The sequence below is a fragment of the Nelumbo nucifera genome, chromosome 5, assembly GCF_055504915.1.
Source record: "Nelumbo nucifera cultivar China Antique chromosome 5, China Antique-T2T, whole genome shotgun sequence".
In the NCBI taxonomy this organism is placed as follows: domain Eukaryota; kingdom Viridiplantae; phylum Streptophyta; class Magnoliopsida; order Proteales; family Nelumbonaceae; genus Nelumbo; species Nelumbo nucifera.
The window spans coordinates 4,173,814-4,191,272 of record NC_142653.1 but is presented as its reverse complement, the minus strand read 5'-3'; the positions used below and the strand labels follow the sequence as shown (position 1 = coordinate 4,191,272).

Sequence of the window (17,459 nt, the reverse complement as noted above, 5' to 3'; positions counted from 1 at the left end):
GATGAATTTGATACTTACTACTATAGATAATGGAGAACTCATACAACAGCCCGTGGAGAGGTGCGAGTTGCAGCCTCTCTCAACTGATTACATAAAAACTTAAAGGTAAAAGACAAGCATTACAGCTGATTCGAAAACAAGACTTCCCTATTTGTCCCTTGCTTAGCTAAGCCATCAGCCAAAGCATTTGCTGATCTCCCCATCCATTGTGTACTAACAGACATATTCCTTGTCGTCCACTTAAATTTTTTGACTTCATTTCTTTTGCACCATATAGTTTCCTCAGGTTTCTGCAACCACCCCACCTCCACCATGGAACCCCCTTCTATAACAAGCTGTCCTACTCCTAATTGATTTGCAAGTTGCACTCCTTGTATGGCTTCTAATAGTTCTTCTCTGACCGAATCCCCAAATCCCAAAGGACCTGAATAAAGAAGTACAATATCTCCAGCCTCATTTCTTAAGACCCCTCCCATTCCAGAGTGCCCTGGATTGCCCTGACTGCTCCCATCAAAATTCAGTTTCATTGAACCTTCAGGCGGTGGAATCCATCTTGTAGTTGCCTTAGTCTTCCTAGAAGAGCACCTTGCTACTGCTCGCCAATTTCTCCCTTAGTCTGAAAAGGAAAAGTTCCAGAGTCTTTAGCTAGTGGATTGCCCGATTTAACACACCTTCAAATCTTGGCTTCTCCTCTCTGTCTTGGAAGATTCTGGCATTCCATTCTTCCCAAATTGTCCATAGCAAGGCTGCTCTAGCACATTTCCACATGATTCTCCCTCTTTTTTTGCAGAAAAAGGACAAGACATTAGTAGGTGATAACAATCCTCCCTGTGAGCTCTACAGAGAGTACACTAGTTGGGTGAAACACAAAGGAAAGGTCTTCTCTTTTGTAGGTTATCTAAACTGTTCACTTTCCCATGATATACTTCTCAACAAAAAGCCATTATCTTTGGGGGAACTGACCTGCACCAAATTTCCTTTGAAGGGAAAACATGTTGAGAGGGAAACTAACAAAGGGAGTTAAAAAAAAGAAGCACAAGAGAAGGTCTCTTTGGGCCGGGGAACCCAAATCCTACTGTCAATGTTCCATGGATACCTTTTTTGAGAAAAGGTAAAGCATGGAAAAGAAGTACCATTGTGGTAGTATTTCCAAAGGAGTTGCAAATGCATTTGCTGGTTCACCAATCATTGACGACATAGTTGTCAATGTCACGCCTTAGGTGTACACCTAGGTGACGAGGCTTTTTTTTATAGATAAAAGTTCATTAAAATTCATTATCAGCAAAAAGATAAAAGTCTGTTACAAACATGCCAAGGGGAGGTGCGTGGTGCAGCCTCACACTTTAAAAGAAAAAAAAACAGAATAAAATTACTATTGGGCCCAATACAACTGATCCCTACTTACTCCTTGCTTGGCTAGATGCATTAACCTCCCTTCCCACCCATAGTATAGTCAAATTCATATGTTGTCTTACCCATTTGAATTTCTTCATTGCATTTCTATTACACCATATCACTGAGTCTGGATCTCTAAGCCAGCCCATCACCACCTTGGAGTCCCCTTTTATTACCAAATTCTTCAAGCCTATCTCTCTTTCAATCTGTACACCTTATATGACTGCATAGAGTTCAGCCCTTCTGTCTTGAATAGAGTATTCTTAAATTCCCATCCTTGTCTCTTATTGTCTTGAACAGAGTGCTCTTAAATTACCATCTTGTGTAGATGGTAACAAGATTCACCATCTGATTTACAAAGAGTGCACCAATTTGGAGAAATACACAAAAACTCTTCTTTTGCAAGTAATCCAAAGTGTTAATTTTCCCATATTCAACTTCCCAGCAAAAAGCCTTAATTTTAGGGGGAACCGACTGAAACCAAACTTCCTTCCAAGGAAAAGATTGAGAGAAGGGGACGGGCAAAGAGCTTTAAAGAAAGAGGCACAAAAGAAGAAGCGTTTAGGATTTGGACACCAAACACTCCTATCTGGTTTTGAAGTCTCTAGGCAAACTTTATCAAGAACTAGGAGAAGCTTTGACAAGCAAGTAGCTTCTTCATCCCTCAACCCCCTTCGAAACCCAACGTCCCAAATGTGACTTAAAGGTGAAATAGGATGGACCTTAAAACTTGAAATCACCTCATTTTTGTACAAGGAAATGGGATACAAGGAATGAAACAAATCCTTTAAAGGTCGGTCACCAAACCAAGTGTCTTCCCAAAAACACCTGCAAAGAGGGGTATTAGGCAAGGAGATCCATTGTTCCCATTCCTCTTTACCCTAGTAGTTGATGTGTTGAGTGCCATGGTTTCGAGGGCTGATGCTAACAATTTGGTAAGAGGTTGGAGGATTGGTAGGGAGGAGGTGGTGGTCACACACTTACAATTTGCAAATGGCATCATCTTGTTTTGTGACGGGGAGGAAGGGGAATTACGGAACTTAAAGAGTCTAATGCTTCAATTTGAAGGGAAGTCCAATCTTAAAGTGAATTGGGGAAAAAGTTGTGTGGCAAGGCTCAATTTAGGGGGAGAGGAGGTGGATTCCCTAGCTAGGATTTTGGGGTATGAAGTGGGGGGCTGGCCTTTACAATATTTGGGGCTACCATTGGGAGGAAACCTAATGGTTGAGAGTTTTTGGTACCTTGTAATTGAAAGATTCTCCAAGAGGTTGGCAAATTGGAATGGAATTACATCTCTTTAGGGGGTAGGATAATCTTAATCAAGTCAACCTTGGCCAACCTGCCAATTTATTTTTTGATGAATGACTTGCCAGTTTATTTCCTGTCTACCTTTAGAGTACCAATGAAAGTAGCTAACGAATTAGAGAAGATAATGAGGGATTTCTTGTGGGAACCAAGGGATACTAAGAAGGATCACTTAGTGAAGTGGGAGGTGGTTTCTAGGAGTAGGGATGATGGAGGTCTTGGGTTAGGAAATATAAGATTAAGAAACACGGCTTTGCTGGGGAAATGGATTTGGAGACTACTGATGGAACAGGATAGACTTTGGTCTAGAGTGATTGTTAGTATTCATGGATTGGTAGAGGGATTCTGAAATGGGGATGGTTGATGATTTGATAACTCAGATAGGGGAAGTCTTTCTTGATCAGTCCTGTAGAGATAGCAGAATTTGGAAACCTTCCCCTTCTGGTTTTTTCAATTGCTCTTCTTTCTATAACATTTTGCTTCGGACCTCCAACCTTGTAAGGAACTTTCTTTCAATGGAGGTGTGGGGTAGCCCTGTACCTCCTAAACTTCAGGCCTTTTGTTGGGAAGTGGTACTCCAAAAAATCAACACCTTGGGTTTATTGCAGAAAAAGAGGCCAAGTATGTGCCTCTCCCTCCATGTTTGTTGCCTTTGTTTGGGTTATGGTGAGACAATTTCACGTTTACTAATCTCATGTCCCTTTGTGTTCTTTATTTGGTCTTGGTTCTCTTCTCTCTTTGGTTACAGGTGGACTCCCTCCTCGAGCATGGTGAACCTCTTTGATCCAACTTTTTACAGGCAACCAACGGTTCATGGAAGGATTATGTGGAGAGCCACTAGAGCTATTGTATTGTGGTCAATGTGGGAGGGAAGAAACAATAGGATCTTCAAAGGCAGTTGTAGATCCAAGGAAGGGGTTGTGGAAGGAATAACTACTAAGGTTATCCATTGGTTGAAATCCTGTGATCTTTTTAAGGATTTCTCAGTTGAAGACATTTATAGAAGTTGGGGTATTGTGGCATCTACTACTACTTCCAAAGCTATGATACAGGAAGTTTGGTCCCCACCGACACAACAAAGGGTGAAACTGAACTTTGATGGAAGCTCTATAGGTAATCCAGGCCCATCTGGTATAGGGGGTGTTTTCAGAGATAATGAAGGCAAGATAATGGCTTTGTTTTCAGGTCCAATAGGAGTTGGAGATTCCTTAAGAGCGGAAATCTTGGCACTACATCAAGGTGTAAAACTGGCCAAACAATTGGGGCTACAACATATTGAGATAGAGGGAAACTCCAAGTTGGTAATTGGGTGGATGCAATTAGGGCAGCTGGGAATTTGGCAATATAGATAGCTGATAAGGGAAATTCTTAGCATAACAAGGGAGGTGGGTGTTTGGTTCAAGTGGGTAAGGAGATCAGCAAATGGTTTTGTTGATGCCCTAGCAAAACAAGGGACTGTAAGGGAGAGTCCTTATTGGGTAGTCCTGTAATGTTTGATGTTTATTGGATCAACCTTTTCTAATAAGGGTTGACTTCTGTATTTCAGTTTAATTTTTCTCTAATGAAAGTTATAGTTTCTGATAAAAAAAAAGTGTCTTCCCAAAAACGAATTAAGTTTCCTAAGCAAACATCATACCTGATAAACTTCAGGAATTAAGGAAGCAAGTTGCGGATTGCTTTCTAAGGTGCTTCCAAGGTAGCCTAATGTGATACACCAGCATCCCAACCACTCTCCATTCTCCCATGAATACTATCCACTACTAGGGGTGTCAATTGGACTGGATTTGGTCCAATCCAATCCAGTCAGACGTGGGTCCATGCACTGGATTGAACCCAATCCGGTCCAAATCCATAACAAACTGGGTCCAATCCGGTCCAACTAAAATATAAATGGATCAGATCGGGTCCAATCCAGTCCAAATTGAACGAAACTTCAAAAATTACACGAAAAATAAAAAATATAAAAAACTTTAGAAATATATTAGAAATTTCACAAAAATATAAAAAATGCAGAAAAATAAAATGTAGTGCAAAAAATCAGAAAAGTAACATGTTAACCTAAACATTTCTTTCAAAGAAATTACAAAAACTGAAAATTCGTTTATAGAATTGAAGCTAAGAAAAGACACGCAGAGATGCTTTGATATGTTTAGCTGTTTATTTTGACAATAGAAATCTAAGTTCAGACTTTGGAGAAAAATAGAAAGCTGTGAATAGAGGGCTTGGTGTGTATTGTTCTTGTAAATTAAAACCCAAACTCCGATTTTTAAGCTTTGTAATGTGGACAACTTGGTTGATTTGAAACTGAATATAGAAAATTTAAGCTTGTAGACTATTTGCGATTAACCATACAATGCTAATTAACCATTTGGTTTGGTCTCCATTTTGATCTACTTGCTAAAATAATTGTGGGACCGTTTGGCAAGTCTTTCCGCATCGTTTTCCGTCTGTTTAGAAGCCCGAAAGACCGCTTTTCGGTCTATTTCCATTTGGTTCGCAGAATATCTAGCCGCCAAAAGCCGGAGCGCCAAAAAGACGCAAGAAGCCCATTTTGGGCTGACTTCGAGAAGCTCCAAATGGAGCTTTTCGCGTCTTTTTCACTTTATTCTCGCACGAAAAGACGCACGATAACCAAACTAGCTTCGAGCTGCTCAGATCTTCAAGCAAAAGCTCAATTTGTCTTTTGACTGTCAAAGCTACCAGAAGATCTTCCCAAAAAGACTTGCCAAACGGCCCCTGTGTAAGCAAGTTGGAAGCCAAAAAGTAATCACCAAGGAGATAGGATGGACCCAAACTTTTAAAGAGGAACTTGGTTATTTCTTAGTCACTGTATTGTATCTAACAACTAGGATGTATTAGACCAAAGAGAGAAAAGCATTTACCTTGGGTGATCATGTAGGAATCCAAGCCCCCCCTTTTCTATTTGTAATGATGTTGAGCCTCTTTTTTCACTTCAAATCTTCTGAAACTCAAACCCCAACTTCAAACTCCACCATCTTCTTTGTTGAACGATAAGCTTAGACCCAAATTCATATAGTCACATGATATAAACGAGAAATTCTAAACTAGTCTGTTTTAATGAACAAATAACAGAGGAGCCTGCCTCCTTGTTTGGGTTCTTGGAGAGAGATGGAGAAAGAGGGGAGTGAGAGAGAGAGAGCTGTTGGAGAGAGGGGGGGAGTGAATCGCGGTGAGAGTACCACCAGAGAGGTGTGTCGTTGGAGTAGGGATGCAAATGGATTGGATCGGATTCGAATCCGATCCAAAGATCCGATTGGATCTGATAGGACTCGATTTGAATTTGAATCCTATTGGTAAGTCGGATCTTCGGATCTGATCTGATCCAACTTGTTTTCGTTAAAAATAAAAAATTATTAAAAGAAAAATAAAATATACTAATTTAAATAAAAAATAAATAATATAACAAATTTAAAAAATATAATATAAACAATATATTTATAAATATATAATATATCAGATCTGATAGGGGGTTTGATCCAAATATGATCCGAAGATCTGAACATGGGCGATCCGAATTCGACCAAGTAGGATCAGATCGGATCATGATCCGATCCATTTGCACCCCTACATTGGAGAAAGCTGAATGCTGCCAGAGAGGGGAAGAGAGATGTTCGTTGAGCCAGGAGATGAAAGACAATAGAAAAAACCTATTCGTTCCAACAATAACTCAAGGACCTGGGTGCGGACAAGTGGACCTTTGGACTCTATCCTCATCAGATTGGTCCAAATTCTGGCCTGTTGTTTGCATGGTCTGTTAAGTCTGGACAGGTCCGACTCCATACTCTCTTTTGGACCATCCAATCCGTCCAAATCACATTCGATTTAGATGGGTCCAACCCAAATCTGGTCCATTGACACCCCTATCTACTACCTCAACCCACAAGTTTTCCCTCTCTAGAGGCCATCCCCATAACCATTTTCCTAAGAGAGCTGTATTCTTCTTTCTCACATTCCCAAGTCCTAGTCCACCCTCTTCCTTTCTTTTACACAATCTCCCATTTGATTAAATGGTCCTTTCTAGTCTCTCCCGGCTCCCAAAGGAAATCCCTCTAATTTTTTCTAATTTCTTTTCTTCCCTTGGTGGGATCCTAAAAACAGAGAGGAAATAGATAGGTAGGTTAGCCAGGTGGCCAATCTCATTTCACATCTTTCTACAACTTGGTTCCAAAATCTGCTTTCCATAGGGTTAGCCCCTAGAGGAAGCCCCAAATAGGTCAGAGGCCAAGGGGTTATATGACACTCTAAGCACTCCGGTACCAAATTTAGGACATTCTCCTCCATATTAATCCCTGCTATACAACTCTTGTCTAAGTTGATTTTCAGATTTGACACCTTTTTAAACTTCTGGATCAGTTCTTTTAATATCCTCACTATCCTGGGATCTCCCCCTTCACAAAATATTATGGTATCATCTGCAAATTGGAGGTAAGTAATTGGAACCCTATTTCTGCCCACTCTCCATCCCTTAACGTCATCTTTTCTGTCTGCCTTGGAGAGGAGTCTACTAAAAATATCCGCCACTAAAAAGAAAGGGTGAGAGAGGGTCACCTTGCGTTAATCCTCTAGAAGCTGGGAAGAAATCTTTCACCACTCCATCAACAAAGATGGAAGAATGACTAGACCGAACACATCTAAAGATCCAATTGCACCATTTCTCCCCAAACCCCTATTGTTGCATTACTCCTAATAAGAATTTCCAGTCCACCAAGTCATAAGCTTTTTCTAAATCCAATTTGCACACAAAGCCTTCCTTCCTAGATCTCTTCATTTCTTCTAAACATTCATTGTCTCTCAGGATTTGATCAATTATTTGGGATTGTACTGTGCGTCACTTTGGTCTTTCCATATAGGAGGTGAAAAGCATGAAATAGTTTTATGTTTAGTGCAGCTAAAAAATCAAAGCTAGATCTGTATCCTGTTTACCTGTCCCATGACCTCAGATAGATGGGACCATTGTTGGGTGATGGTTTTTCTCCGTAGTGCAGATAAACCATATTATACTGTATAAATAAGGTAAAAGTCTAGACATGAGAATGATAAAATGCAAATTTTCAGCTTAGAGAGCCATAAAATGGATTTTTGCCTCTTTTATTCTTTTTTTTAGATCTTTCTGTAATTACTCTCCATCTTTGTACACTTCTTTTCTTTTCTTTTCTTTTCTTTGCAATTAAAACACTTCCATTTTTTTTCTCTTTTATACCTCTGTAACTCTGTTCCATTAAAAATAACAAGGGACCTATCCCTTCATATGTTTGTTATCTTCTATTCTCTCTACATTTGACACACTTGCACATCTTCTCCTTCATACCTCTATCACATTCAAGACAACCAGTGCTCTTTTTTTATCAGTAATGTTTTTAAGTTTTACTATTATCTGTATAAAAAAACGAGATACAAAAAATTGTGTGCCGAGGTACCCTAATTAGGTATCTAGCCTTGGCTAGCTGCCACTTCTACCCCCCTCCCACTGGGAAATTAAGCACTGAAACATCTGATTTCTGTTCACCCCTTGATTTTCTAGTCCATCAGCAATGCTGTTAGCTGAATATGATGCCCATTTGGAACTAGTTTTTTGGTCTTCCTACAAGTATGTCTATATTTCTATGAACCAATTTAGTCTCTTTTTAACCATCCTATGACCACACTGCAATCCCCTTATTCATGATCTCTCTTAAATTTAGAGATTTGCCATCCTTAAGCTATGAAGTACTGTCCATTTTGCTCTGATCGAGTCAGAGAACTCAACTGGTCTAACATGTTTCCTTCCCAACTTCTAAGAACATCCCCTACTCTATTAGGCCTTGGATTCCCTATGCTACAGTCATCAAAGCTCATTTTATGATATTTAGGAAAGGAGAGTCCTGAGTCCATGGAGTAGAGGGATTATTTTTTGCCAATGAAGAGGATGCTACTCATTATCTTATGACATTATCTGTAGTAAAAAAGAATAAAAATATCCATTGTCTTTACCCAATTTACCACCTTATATCACAATGGCTTCTTCCCTTCATGTGTTTGTTTTCTACTATTGTTTCACTTATGCATGCATTGTTTTTATCTCTTTCTTTGCATTAACTTGGTAGAGATATGTCCCCTAGTATTTTATAGGCTATAAAATGTTGTTTCAATTCTACTTTATTGTTTGGTTCTTTCATGTTAATTTTCAATCTTTTCTATTTGCTACACCAACTAGAGAGATAAGATAATCCACAAAAAAAGGGAAACAAGCTAATGTGAGCCAGATTTTCTTTATATAAAAAAATCACTCCCAAGCAACAAGGTGCTATGCTGCCATCGAGACCCAGCCTTGACTAACAGACTTAGTGTCTTAACAACTATGGTTAATGGTTCTAGAGCCACTAAGCCTATGTTAAATACAACATACCTTGAGTTTTACTGGAAAAATATATAAAAACTCATTGAGCCACATTTTTCTCCCTGTTTTATGAAGTCACTAATTTTGGTTTATTCCCATAAAATTAATACCAGGGTGTCTTTTATTGTACCTTACGACAAAAGTTTATGTGTTTGTATTAACAGGATGAGGAGTTGGACATCTCTCCAGTTGAGATTGATGATGCCTTGGTGATTGAAGAGGATGATCTATCAGATGATGAAGATGATGATCAAGAAGAGGTGAATCACTTGATTTCTTCTAGTATTTCTTAGTTTGACAAAATGTTCTCTGTGTGTCTGTACATTTTCTAATCAGATCAAGTAGAGGGCTTTCTACACAACTACCCTGTTTCTGTCATGTGGAGGGATGATAATGCTGATCCAAGTGTCTGCCTGGTAGGGGATTCTCTGAATTGGCCAAATGTTCAATCTTGTAGTGTGTTGGAATTCTACTTCTAACTGTCAGATATGTCCTATTGTCGACTGACATTAGTGCCCAGCATTTCAATTTTCATAGCATGAAGGGCTGGATATGTGTGAATGACAATAAAGTAAATGTTGGCACTTCAATATGTGTTTTATTTCATCATTCCTTGTCAGGGAGTCTCAAGGACTTAAAAATATCTTTCTATTTTCACCTTGGCATGTTCTTCACATGGCAATAAGTTTCGTGCATTGAGCGTCTGCAGGGATAGAGCTTTTAGTGGTGAAGTGTAATCTCCAGTAATTTGCAGATTTTCCTCACATGGCATTTAGGGTATGATAATTTGAGACATTGAAGGAAACATTTATCTTGGGCTATTCTATGAACATCAGTTGAAGAAGAAGATGTTGCATAGGAAGGAATGAGCTGGGAAGTGAAGTTAAAGAGAATGTAATGTTGATTCAACATACTTGTTTATGATTCAAGAGTATAGATAATCAGTAGGGAAGTGCTCTTAAGTGAGCTATGGAGATGCAACTAGTAATGTAAACTGGAAACGTGAAACAGCGCTTACCATACATATTGCCAACTAATTGTTGTTTGGCAGTTATATCCATGCTTTGGGTATTTGTGGGAAATAAGCAGTAGATGCACTTGCACATGGAACAGGAGAATGGAAAGTGATAGTGGAAATGAACCATAGAAATGTAACAAGTAATATAAACTAGAATGACTAAAACAAGAAGTTAATTTTGGGTACTTCTTTGACATTGCATCTGTGCTTAAAAAAACCGAAGTTTTGCTCTGGTCCAATTTTGGTGGTTAATTTTGCCTTTGTTGCTTATGGAAAGAAATCCTAGGATGGGAAGCATGTATGCTTGTGCATGTTTGATCTGAGCCTTTTGGTCAGGTTCACATGGTGGCTCATGATGTTGATTTGTGAATTTGCAATTAAAATGGATTTTATATCTATATTTTGAATCTACCAATTGTTTTTATGTAAAATGGTAGTAGTAACATAATTAGAGAGTCCTTGACATAACTCATGATATGTAACAAAATAATTCGGAAGGTTGGCTCCGGTCACTTGCAAAATTCTTTGTTTGTGCTGTAAAGGGAAATGAAGCTCCTTCATATCCTCTTTTATTTGGGATCACCTCAAAACCAACCAAGGTTGCATTTTTTTACAGGTTCAGCATACTTGGACAAGATGTTGGCAATAGATATTGAGAAGACTAGTGTCTCTGATGTGTGCCTTTTGTGCAATGCTGAATGATTAAAATGCCCTTTTTTCGTTTCTATAGGGGTGTATCCTTGTTTCTGGGTGCTTTGGCGTATATGAGTTGAAAACCCTGATTTTGTGGAATTTATGTACATCCTTTAGAGAGATTAGTGTCTACTCTCTCCCTTTCATTTTACTTCCAACTGAACCCAAAACAACTGATTTCCAACCACCCCTTGTTTTGCTAATGCATCAGCAATGTGGTTGGGCTGACCTTTGTATCCATTGGATTTTTACATGAATATTTCTAGCCAGCCATCTAAACTTCTTTATTTCATTTCTCTAGGACCATAGAGTTGACTCACTAATCAGCAACCAACCTATCATCACCTTGTTTTCTCTTTTAATGATTAATTTATTCAGGTCAATATTTGTTGCCAGCTGTACACCCTCAAGAACATTCATAGTTTCTGCCCTTAACGAATCCCCTATTCTTATCAGCTCCCACTCCTCAAAGCCCTGGATTCCCCATGCTGCTACCACCAAAATTAAGCTTTATGAAGCTGCCTTCCATTGGCGTCTGGTTTTTGTGGGTTACAGTCTTTTTTGATGATGTTCCAGTCACTTCCTTCCACTTTCTAATAATATCATCTATTGAGAAATATTAAAAGGTATTCAATGAGCCACCCTTTGGAAACCTCCTGATGCAGGGAGCTGAAGGGGTCAAATTTGGAATTTTGTGAAATTTTATGTATTTCTGTATTTTTGGACACGGGGGATAATTTTGCCATTTTAAAATTTCTGTAAGGTCCAATAATAGGGTTTGATTGTCTATTTATAGTTTGTTTATGAAGTCATTGCATAAGTAGGATTACAGTTATTGAGTCTTCTTTGAATTGAAATAGGATATGACAGCTTAGTTTGAGTCCTACTAGGATTATTGAGTCTAACAGTTTGGCTCTTAGTCCTATGAGTATTATGAGTCTAATAGTTTGACTCCTAGGATTATTTTTGATATCTTCTGAAGGTCTACACAACGGGGGGTAGCCCATCCCCCAATCCAGGTGCATGCGGGATTTGATCCCAAGTCTTCGCTACGACCGGAAGGAGACCTTACCAACCATCTGGTTGGCACTTTGCATTTGACTCTTAGGATTATTATGAGTATAGAGTCTATAAATATGTATGGGCGTTTTACACAAAGAGCAATGAAGTTTATTGAGTTTTCTTCAGCTCATGCTAATTATGGTGAGTGATTCCCATACCCTACAGTGATTCTAGGCACCCCGTGAGTGATTCTGGGTATTTTCTCTATTCTTTGTATCCCTATTTTCTTTCTTGTTTTTTCAAGAAGCCATTATAACCATCAACAGCCATAAATTTCTGATCAAAGAAACCATTCAACATTCTCTAAGGACTAGCGTTGAACTGGTCCTACATCACCTCATTTTTTTCCCATGCTGGTTAATTTGGAAGAAGACAGATATAAAATTTTGAGAGCAATAATAGCTTAGTGCAAGAAAAACATTTAAACCACCCCCTTCTTATGACTCTATGTAGTGAGCAAATTTAGTATTATGCAGTACTTCCATTTTAGGGATAAATAACTGGTTGGATATAATATGTCAATCATTTTTTGCTGTATACTGACCAGCTTGTGTTATGTGTATAGTGGAAATTGTTCATATTGCTTTATGAGTATAGATGCAGCATCATACTTAATGGACATTATTAGCATGATATCTTGAAACTAAAGAGTCCAGCCACAATGTTGCAATCCTGTTGTATTTTGTTCTTTTGCCCATCTGGGAGCTTGTCTCTTAGGGGCTTGTATCTTGATTATTGAGATATCAATAAATTACCTTACTTTTTTTTCTAAAAATAAAAAGAGAGTCCAGCCATGCTGGACACTAGGACACCAAAGTGATACCTGGTGGTTGGCATAACAGTTACTGTAGCATCTTGGTGATGCTCCACGCTGAAGTCAGCATAAAAACTGGGAATTTAGCATTCAAACAAGGTATTATGAGCAAAGGCATGCCTAATAGTCCAGACTTTTCTTATTTTTACTATGTTTTAAAATCACTTATATTGATAAAAATCATTCGTAATTAAATAATTATCATGTTGTCTAGTCCCTTGATTTTTGGAGGTTAATGTGCTGTGGACACTTATTGATGTCTGTAACTCTGTATACTTGGTGCCTGTGCCATGTATCGAGGTAATACTGCTGTTATACTTGGCAATCAGCATCATGGTATTGAAGAAGTTTTCAAGTTGATTTTGCTTGAATCAACATAGTTAAAAAGGAGCCACAGTAAAATGCACTTGCAGGTCAAATAGACTGAAAATTTTAATGTATTGGGATGTGATACTGGTTTTTTAGTTGAGCAAGCTATTTCTAGGACACCCTTGCTTGTTTATGTATGGGTGTTGGTTGGTGGAGTTGGTTGTATACTCTCTTCCTATGGTTTTGAAACTTATGTTTTTTGTCCTTTTTAGGTGCTAAGAGATGATCCTCTTCCAGTTTGCATGCCTGAGAAAGTACATGATGTGAAATTGGGTGATTCATCTGAGGATGGTACAGCTACCCATTCAACCAATGATAGCCAGACTAATCCTTCTGGTTCTACCAACAGAACTTCCACAGTTAGGGGCATGGAATCTACTGACTTTAGGAGTGGGAGCTCATTTGGTTCAAAGGGTGCAATGTCATTTGCTGCAGCTGCCATGGCTGGGCTTACATCTGCAAGTGGTAGAGGTATCAGGGGTGGCAGAGACCGGCGGGGACTTTCCCTTTCTGGTACTTCAAATGATCCTGCTAAATTAATATTTTCAGTGGGTAGCAAGCAGCTCAACAGACATCTAACCATATATCAAGCCATCCAACGCCAGCTTGTTTTGGATGAGGATGATGATGAGAGGTATACTTGCTCTGATTTTCTGCCTGGTGATGGAAGCAGACTTTGGAATGACATTTATACCATCACATATCAGAGGGCTGACAACCAGATAGATAGGAGTTCAATAGGAGATTCTTCTTCCACTACTCCATCCAAATCTGCCAAAGCCAGTTCTACCTCCAACTCTGAGTCTTCATGGCATCAAACCTCTCTTTTAGATAGTTTCTTGCAGGGGGAGCTTCCATGTGATCTAGAAAAAGCTAACCCAACTTATTGCATATTGGCATTGCTGCGTGTGTTGGAAGGTTTGAACCAGCTGGCGCCTCGTTTACGAGTCTTGGCATTATCCGATGATTTCTCAAAGGGGAAGATTTCTACTCTAGAATTGAGTACAACTGGTGCCAAAGTCCCTTCTGAGGAGTTCATCAATAGCAAGCTCACTCCGAAATTGGCTCGTCAAATCCAGGATGCATTGGCACTGTGCAGTGGTAGTATTCCTTCTTGGTGTTCCCAGCTCACTAAAGCATGCCCATTCTTGTTTCCATTTGAAACTAGGAGACATTATTTCTATTCTACTGCTTTTGGGCTGTCTCGTGCATTGCATCGATTGCAGCAGCAACAGGGTGCTGATGGTCATGGATCAACAAATGAAAGAGAGATCCGTGTTGGGAGATTACAGCGGCAGAAGGTTCGTGTCTCCAGAAATCGAATTTTGGATTCTGCAGTAAAAGTTATGGAGATGTATTCAAGCCAAAAGGCTGTCCTGGAAGTGGAATATTTTGGTGAGGTTGGAACAGGGTTAGGTCCCACCCTGGAGTTTTATACCCTTCTAAGTCATCACCTTCAAAAGGCTAGCCTTGGAATGTGGAGGTCTAATTCTTCTTCAGATAAGCCAGCAATGGAAATAGATAGAGATGAACAGAAAAACAGAAAAAATAATGATAGTTCAGATGCAAAGAAACTTGGATCAGATTCTTCTGCAGGTGGAAGAGATCTCATACAAGCTCCTCTTGGGTTGTTCCCTTGCCCATGGCCTCCAAAGGCAGATGCTTCTGAGGGTACCCAGTTTTCCAAGGTGATTGAGTATTTCCGGCTTGTTGGACGAGTGATGGCAAAAGCTCTTCAAGATGGACGGCTTCTAGACCTTCCATTGTCAACTGCATTTTACAAGCTTGTGCTTGGTCAAGTAAGCTAAAATACCAGACCTTATTTAATGTACTTGTTTTCTTGATGTTCAATTCCCACTGCACTCTCAACTTTTCAAAATCTTTTAACATTTCACTCTATTACAGGAGCTTGATTTGCATGACATTCTCTCTTTTGATGCTGTATTTGGGAAGATTCTGCAAGAGCTGCAAATCCTTGTTGCCCGGAAGAAATATCTTGAGGCAATGGGCCGTAGGGATCAAATTGCAGATTTAAAATTCCGTGGTGCTCCTATTGAAGATCTCTGCCTGGATTTCACACTTCCTGGTTATCCAGACTATGTTTTAAAACCAGGGGATGAAAATGTACTGGTTTATTCTCTTTGAATGTATCTTTATCTTTGATAGACCTACTTTTTTCAGTTCATTTTTCCCTGGGAGTGGCCTTGAAGTTCCATATTGTCTTGTTAGGTTGATATTAATAATTTGGAGGAGTACATTTCTTCAGTCGTTGATGCAACTGTCAAGACTGGAATTATGCGGCAAATTGAAGCTTTCAGAGCAGGCTTTAATCAGGCAAGTACATTTCTGTTTCGTCTTTCCACTAGGATGCATTGTGATGGTTTCAATGGGATAACCCATTGAATTTGTGATCTTGCTCATATTTTATTGCTGGACCTGCTACTCTTTTCATTTTAAGTTGTTTGTTTTATTTGTTTCTTGTTCTGTAAATATTCTCAATACACCACATTGTTCTGCATTGTACCTCCGTAATTGCTATAGGAAATGGACCTTTAAGTGTTTATTTACCTATTTGGTTTCTGTATATGTTTATGGTCCAAACCTTCTACTATGCCCTGAGACATGCAGGTCTTTGACATTTCATCTCTGCAAATATTTTCTCCTCATGAACTGGATTACCTATTATGTGGCCGCAGAGAGTTGTGGGAGGTATTTGGCTCTTACATGGTGCTTCTTGTTGTGATTGCAACTTAATTGTTTGCTGTCATTTAACTTTCTAGTTTATGCAGGCTGAGACGCTGGTTGATCATATAAAATTTGATCATGGATATACTGCCAAGAGTCCTGCCATTGTCAACGTATGCTTTCCATCATAACAAAGTTCAAAACTTTGAGATTGAGTTTATGCATAATGCTTACTTTGTACATCTTGTTTGTTGTTTCTGATGTGTTTAGTTACTAGAAATAATGGGAGAATTCACACCTGAACAGCAGCGTGCCTTCTGCCAGTTTGTAACTGGTGCACCCCGGCTCCCACCTGGTGGTCTGGCTGTGCTGAACCCGAAGCTTACAATTGTTAGAAAAGTATGTCTTACCCGTATCTGTTTCTATATTACTGGGCTGAGATTTTTGGTACACGAGGTTTATTGACGACTCCCCATGTCTGGCAGCATTCTTCATCAACAACAAACACAACATCAAATGGAACGGGACCTTCTGAATCAGCAGATGACGACTTACCTAGTGTCATGACTTGTGCTAATTACCTCAAGCTTCCTCCTTACTCAACCAAGGTCCTACACTTCTAGAAAAAGCAAAATTTTATATTTATATATATATATATATATATTTCCTACCTTTTCGACACATTCTTATTGTTGGTTTTTCTTGCAGGAAATTATGTATAAGAAACTACTGTATGCCATCAGCGAAGGGCAAGGATCTTTTGACCTGTCCTGAGCCTCCAAGACTAACCCAATCTGCTGTTGGTATACATTATCTTGCGACACTTTTCCTGTCGAATTGCAATTCCAGGCATGGGCTAATTTTGATATTCGAAGTTCTGCCCATTCTACTTAAAGAAACATGTGCCCTGTGCCATTCCTTGAGGAGTGTAGAGGTCAGTTTTGTATTCATTTTAACGGATGTCAGGTTGGGATGTTGTTGGAGTGGCGGGAATAGGTGGGCAACTAATGTGTTTTATTTTTTCCATTTTTTTCCTTTTGTTCCTGTAAATTCTCAATTCATCTGCACAACTTTATCTTTGTCACCTTTTTTGTTCTTAATTCTTCAATAATATATAGTGGTTTTTAGTGAAGTCTGGTTCAACAGACAGTTGCAATCAAGGAGAAGCTTTGAAATGGCAAGGTTGTGGCATCCGGCCTGCTACTGGTGCCTGTAAATAAAGTGAAACACCTGGATTTTTATTGTTATCTTTTGTTTCAATGTTGTTATTAATTTTTGCCCAGAGCATATTGATGTACGGACAGGGCTAAAAATATATATGGTACACTATCAGTATAGTCTTCCAAATTTTTACCATTTCATTGTCACATTTACATTTCAAGTTTTTTTTTTTAATGTATCTTAATTTAGCTAAGAAAAGAGCTTTTTTCTTTAATGATAGCTTGCCATGGAATTCTTGAGCTCTATGATTTTGGATAATCTCCAAATTATTTTAGGTGGGTCGGTTTGGTAGGTCCTGTCGTCCTGGTCCTTTTTTTTACTCCGAGGGAGTAAAACCTAAATTTGTAGTATTTATGCGATATGGTCATTTGGCCAATGTGGCAGGCAGACGCAAAATCCAGTTTGGGATGTTACGCGTGGAAAGCAATACCCTTTAGGTCCCGTTCACTTTTTGGTATATTATTTATTCGGATAAATGCATTTATTCAGGTAAGTTTTTT

The 17,459-nt window shown here is 39.0% G+C and overlaps 1 protein-coding gene across 1 annotated transcript in view; it reads left to right on the top strand.

Annotated features, from left to right (window-relative positions):
- The window catches only part of LOC104603621 (E3 ubiquitin-protein ligase UPL3-like), a 37,287-nt gene extending 20,114 nt beyond the window's left edge, over positions 1-17,173 (top strand). The window contains exons 9-17 of the mRNA XM_010267683.3: positions 9,262-9,357; positions 13,266-14,852; positions 14,959-15,177; positions 15,283-15,387; positions 15,682-15,762; positions 15,843-15,911; positions 16,009-16,137; positions 16,224-16,346; positions 16,447-17,173. Of these exons, the coding sequence (XP_010265985.1) occupies positions 9,262-9,357; positions 13,266-14,852; positions 14,959-15,177; positions 15,283-15,387; positions 15,682-15,762; positions 15,843-15,911; positions 16,009-16,137; positions 16,224-16,346; positions 16,447-16,512 (2,475 nt within the window). The 3' untranslated portion in view covers positions 16,513-17,173. The remainder of the gene's footprint in view (positions 1-9,261; positions 9,358-13,265; positions 14,853-14,958; positions 15,178-15,282; positions 15,388-15,681; positions 15,763-15,842; positions 15,912-16,008; positions 16,138-16,223; positions 16,347-16,446) is intronic.
- Positions 17,174-17,459: the final 286 nt, after the last annotated feature.